Source organism: Galeopterus variegatus, unplaced genomic scaffold (genome assembly GCF_000696425.1).
Source record: "Galeopterus variegatus unplaced genomic scaffold, G_variegatus-3.0.2 Scaffold3508, whole genome shotgun sequence".
Taxonomy (NCBI): Eukaryota; Metazoa; Chordata; class Mammalia; order Dermoptera; family Cynocephalidae; genus Galeopterus; species Galeopterus variegatus.
This window is the reverse complement of record NW_007729619.1, coordinates 147,542-152,542: the sequence shown is the minus strand read 5'-3', so window position 1 is coordinate 152,542 and position 5,001 is coordinate 147,542. Positions and strand designations below refer to the sequence as shown.

The 5,001-nt window shown below is 33.2% G+C and overlaps 1 protein-coding gene across 1 annotated transcript in view; it reads right to left on the bottom strand.

Annotated features, from left to right (window-relative positions):
• The window catches only part of LOC103600917 (disintegrin and metalloproteinase domain-containing protein 18-like), a 144,385-nt gene that overhangs the window by 75,511 nt on the left and 63,873 nt on the right, over positions 1-5,001 (bottom strand). The window contains 1 exon segment of the mRNA XM_008585260.1: positions 4,467-4,548. Within this exon segment, the coding sequence (XP_008583482.1) occupies positions 4,467-4,548 (82 nt within the window).

Sequence of the window (5,001 nt, the reverse complement as noted above, 5' to 3'; positions counted from 1 at the left end):
AGTGAGCGGGAACCGGTCTGTATGTGGGATCCGAACCCTTGGACAGGAGCGCCGCCGCGCTTCCCAAGCGGCGCACTATCCAGTGCGCCACCGGGCCGGCCCTACCAAACTTTTAAAGAAGATTTAAAACCAATACTTCTCAAACTATGCCAAAAAATCAAAGCAGAGGATGTTCTCTCAGTCTCATTTTATTAGGCCAACATCAATCTAATACCAAAACCAAAGACACAACAAAAAAAGAAAACTACAGGTCAATATCCTTGACAAACTTAGATGCAAATATTCTCAACAAAGTACTAGCAAACAGAATCTATTAGCACATCAAAAAGATCATAAGCCATGATCAAGTTGAATTCACCCCAGGGATGCAAGGATGGTTCAGCATACACATATCAATATGTGTGATACACCACATCAACAAAATCAAGGACAAAAAACTTATGACCATCTGAATACTTGCATAAACAGCTTTTGATAAAATTCAATATCCCTTCATGATAATAGCTCAACAAATTAAGTACAGAAGGAAAGTATTTCAACACAATAAAACACATATTAAAACTCACAGCTAACATAATCCTGAACAGGAAAAAGTTGAGAGCTTTTTCTCTATGAACAGGAACAAGATGAGGATGCACACTTTCACCATGCCTATTTTAGTTATAAAAGTTCTAGCCAGAGAAATTAGGCAAAAGAAAGGAATAACTGGCATTTGAGATGGAAAAGACGAAGCCAAATATACCCCTTTTGCAGATAACATAATTTCATATGTAGAAAACCATAAAGATTCCACCAAAAATTCTTAGAACTGATAAACCAATTCAGCAAATTTGCAGAATACAAAATAAATATACAAAAATAAGTAGCATTTCTATATACCAACAATGAACTATCAGGAAAAAAAAAAATCAAGAAAGCAATCTCATTTGCAATAGCTACCAACAAAATAAAATACCTAGGAATAAATTTAAACAAGGAGGTGAAAGATCTGTACAATGAAAACTACAAAGCACTGATGAAAGGAATTAAGAAATACACACACAAAAAATGGAAAGGCATTCCATGCTAATGGATTGGTAGAATTACTCTGGTGAAAATGACCATACTCCCCTAAGTGATCTACAGATTCAATGGATCCCTATCAAAATACCAATGGCATTGTTCACAGAAATAGAAAAAAAAAATCCTAAATTCACATGGAACCACAAAAAATCTCCAAATAGCCAAAGCAATTCTGAGCAAAATGAACAATGGTGGAGACCCCAAAATGACCTGGCTTCAATATATGCTCCAAAGCTAAAGTAACCAAAACAGCATGGCACTGGCATAAAATAGACACATGGATCAATGGAACAGAATATAGAACCCAGAAATTAATCCATGTACGTACAGGCAACTGATCTTTGACACAGATGCCAAAAACATATATTGAGGAAAGGACAGCCTCTTTAATAAATGGTGCTGGGAAAACTGGATATTCATGTGTAGCAGAATGAAACTAGACCCCTATCTCTTCTCCATATACAGAATCAACTCAAAATGGATTAAAGACTTAAATCTAAGACCTGAAACTATAAAATACCTACAAGAAAATGCAGGATATGGGACTGAGCAATGGTTATATGAATAAGACCTCAAAAACAGAGGCAACAAAAGCAAAAATAAACAAAGGGGATTTTGTCAAACTAAAAAGTTCTGCACAGCACTTGAAATAATCAAGAGCAAATAGACAATATGCAGAATGGGAGAAAATATTCGCAAACTACATGTGACAGGGACTAATATCCAGAATATAAAAGGAACTCAATCTACTCAATATTAAAAAAAAAATTTTAAATGTGCAAGGTAACTGAATTGACATTTCTCAAAAGAAAACATATAAAAAGAAGACATATGTTCAACATTGCTAATCATCAGGGAAATACAAATCAAAACAATGGTGAAATATCTTCTCACCCCAGTTAGACTGGCCATTTTTAAAAAGACAGAATAACAAATGCTAACAAGGATGTGGAGAAAGGGTAATCATTACACATTGTTGGTGGTACTGTAAAGTAGTGAAGCCATTATGGAAAACAGTATGGAAGTTTCTCAAACAACTACAGATAGAACTACCATGTGACCCAGCAATCCCAACATTGGGTATATACCCAAAGGAATGCAAATCATTACATCAAAGGGATACCTACACTCTCATGTTTCTGCAGATTTATTCACAATATACAAGATATGCAACCAACTTAAATGTTCATCGGTATATGATATGACAAAGAAAATGTAATATATACACAAAGAAATTCTGCCATTCACAGCTGCATAGATGAGTTTTGGGAAAATTATGTATAGTGAAATAAACCAGGGAGAGAAAAAGACATACTGCATATTCTCACTCATACGTGGGAGCTAAAAAAATTAAAATAAATAAATAAGTTGAACTGTTAAAAAGGGAGTAAAAAACTGCGATTACTAGAAAGGGGAGAAGAGATAGTGAGAGGCTAGTTAATGGACACTAAATTATAGATAGATACAAAAAAATAAGTTCTATTGGTTTACAGTTAACCCAGGAATGTATAATTAACAATGATTCAGTGAATATTATTCAGCAACTAGAAGAGAGGAGATCAAATGTTCACACACAAAGAAATGATTAAGATTTATAATTATGAATATGCTAATTTCCCTGATTAGATCATCACACACTTTATTCATGCATTGAAATATAATTCTGTACCCCATAAATATGTATAATCAAATTATCTCAATAAAAAAGTTTAAAAATGATAAAACACAATTCAAAAAAGGTATATAATTGTAAAAAAGAATGGACAGCAAAATGTAAATGTATGAGCTATAGGAATGTTAAATCCCAATTTTAATAATAGGAAGTCATAGATACCATCTGCATTTGAGTAAACTTCATGGCATATTTTTCAGAAATGTATATTAAAAGAATTGACAAACTATTCTTATGCATATAAAGATGATTTTCACAGACATAAACTAGAGCAGATAAAGGTTAACACACTGTGTTCCATTTACATAATTTTGAAAATAGGTGAAAAGGTGAAACTAACCAAGAGCAATAGGTGTCAGGATAGTGGTTTCCTCTGGTATGGGTAGTAGTGGGAGAAGGCATGATTTAGGGAATTCCGAAGTGTTCATAATGTTTTATTTCTTGATCTGTGTGGTATTTATAATTATGCATCAACTTGGTTAAAATTAATTGTGCTATACACTTACAACTTGTGTAATTTTCTCTATAATGTATTTCAATAAAACTTATTTAAAAAGAAATAGATATGGAGTCAGTGTCAGCAGAAGAAATATTTTTACAAAGTGGGAAAGAGGATTCAGGGGATGTAGATTATGCATATGACTGATTTTTTTTTTTCAGTATTAGTCTTGTAATACAATATGTATTTATAATAAACATATATGTGTTAGTCGATGAAAATTTTAAAAATTCAAAAGGCAAAGTAATCACACTAGAGCTGCATGTTTCAAGATGTATATATCTTTTTAAAAACTGTTCTAAATAGTTCTAAAATAATACATAAAATAAGAACAATGCAGAAAATAATATATATTGTTTATGGATACATACATTAATTAAAATAACATAAGGTATGCATGAAACGGCAAGCGCAAATTCATAGCTTGATTTTTTTTGCTTTTTTTATTATTGGTTATGAATATTCATGAGATACAAAGCTGATTGTCACTACTCGTGCCCAAGATGTGATGGCCAGACATATACTGGCAGCATCTCCATTACCACAAATTGTGACTATACCCTGTGTCCCCCACCCAGTTATCCCCAGCCTCCCTGCCCACCCCCTTTCCCCCACGCCACTTTATATCCCTAGGAATGCTCTCTCCCTCTGTAAGTCCAACAGACCACTGTGGTCTTTCTTTCCTTCTTTGTCTCTTAGCTCCCACTTATGAGTGAGCACATGTGGTATTTATCCCTCTGTGTTTTGCTTATTTCACTCAACATAAGCTTTTCCAAGCTCATCCATATTGTTGCAAATGGGAATATTTCTTTCTTTATGGGAGAGTAGAATTCCATGTTTTTTATATACCACATTTTCCTCACCCAATCCATGCTATTTCTTGAACTTGAAGGAAACATGCAAGAGAATTTAACTTTGCTCTAATGTTTTATCTCCTCAAAAATGTGAGGAGAATGTTAGTGTCCATTATGACTAACTGGTGAATGGACATAATCATGTTTATTCATATTATATTCCTTGTGTTTGAAATTTATAATTAAATTAACTTTCTGAGATCCTAATAATTTTGTCCCCCCAAATAATAATGAATACATAGATAGAAAAATATCAAGTTGTCATACACTACTTTCTACTTAAAATAATACTTATAAAATATATTTAACTACTTAATACCTATAAAATATAATGTAAGGTTTAAAAGTAGTAATGCAAAGAAGAATAAAATTTACATACCATAGCAACACCTGCATCATAGCTCTTATTGCATATGGTGCCAGGAAATGTTGCTCCCATGTATTTAGGATGTTTCCTGTAACTACATCAATAAAATATTGCCTTTTTATTAACATAGTTATTCAGAACAATTTATAAGCTTATTTACTAAACTAGATTTCCTTTATATAAAATTTTGAAAATGACTTTGTAAACATACAGAATCCAATATAAATATTTCTTAATTATACAAAATGCCCAATCATGGAAAAGTATAATTCATTTTAATACCAACTTTTTCCCCTCACCTAACTCCTGGAGTTGATATAATTTTGTTATCTCAAATCAGCTTAGTTTCCCTTATTCTGCATCCACTGGTTTGGTTGCTAAATGTTAAAAAAAAATTTTTTTTTTCCTTTTTGTCTTTTTTTGTGTCCAGCAACAGATCGCAACCCTCAGTGTCGCGCCCGTACTGGACCGGGACCGGCAACGGGATCGCAACCCTCGGTGTTGCTCCTGCACCTCGCTCAGCCAGTGAGTGGGAACTGGTCTGTAT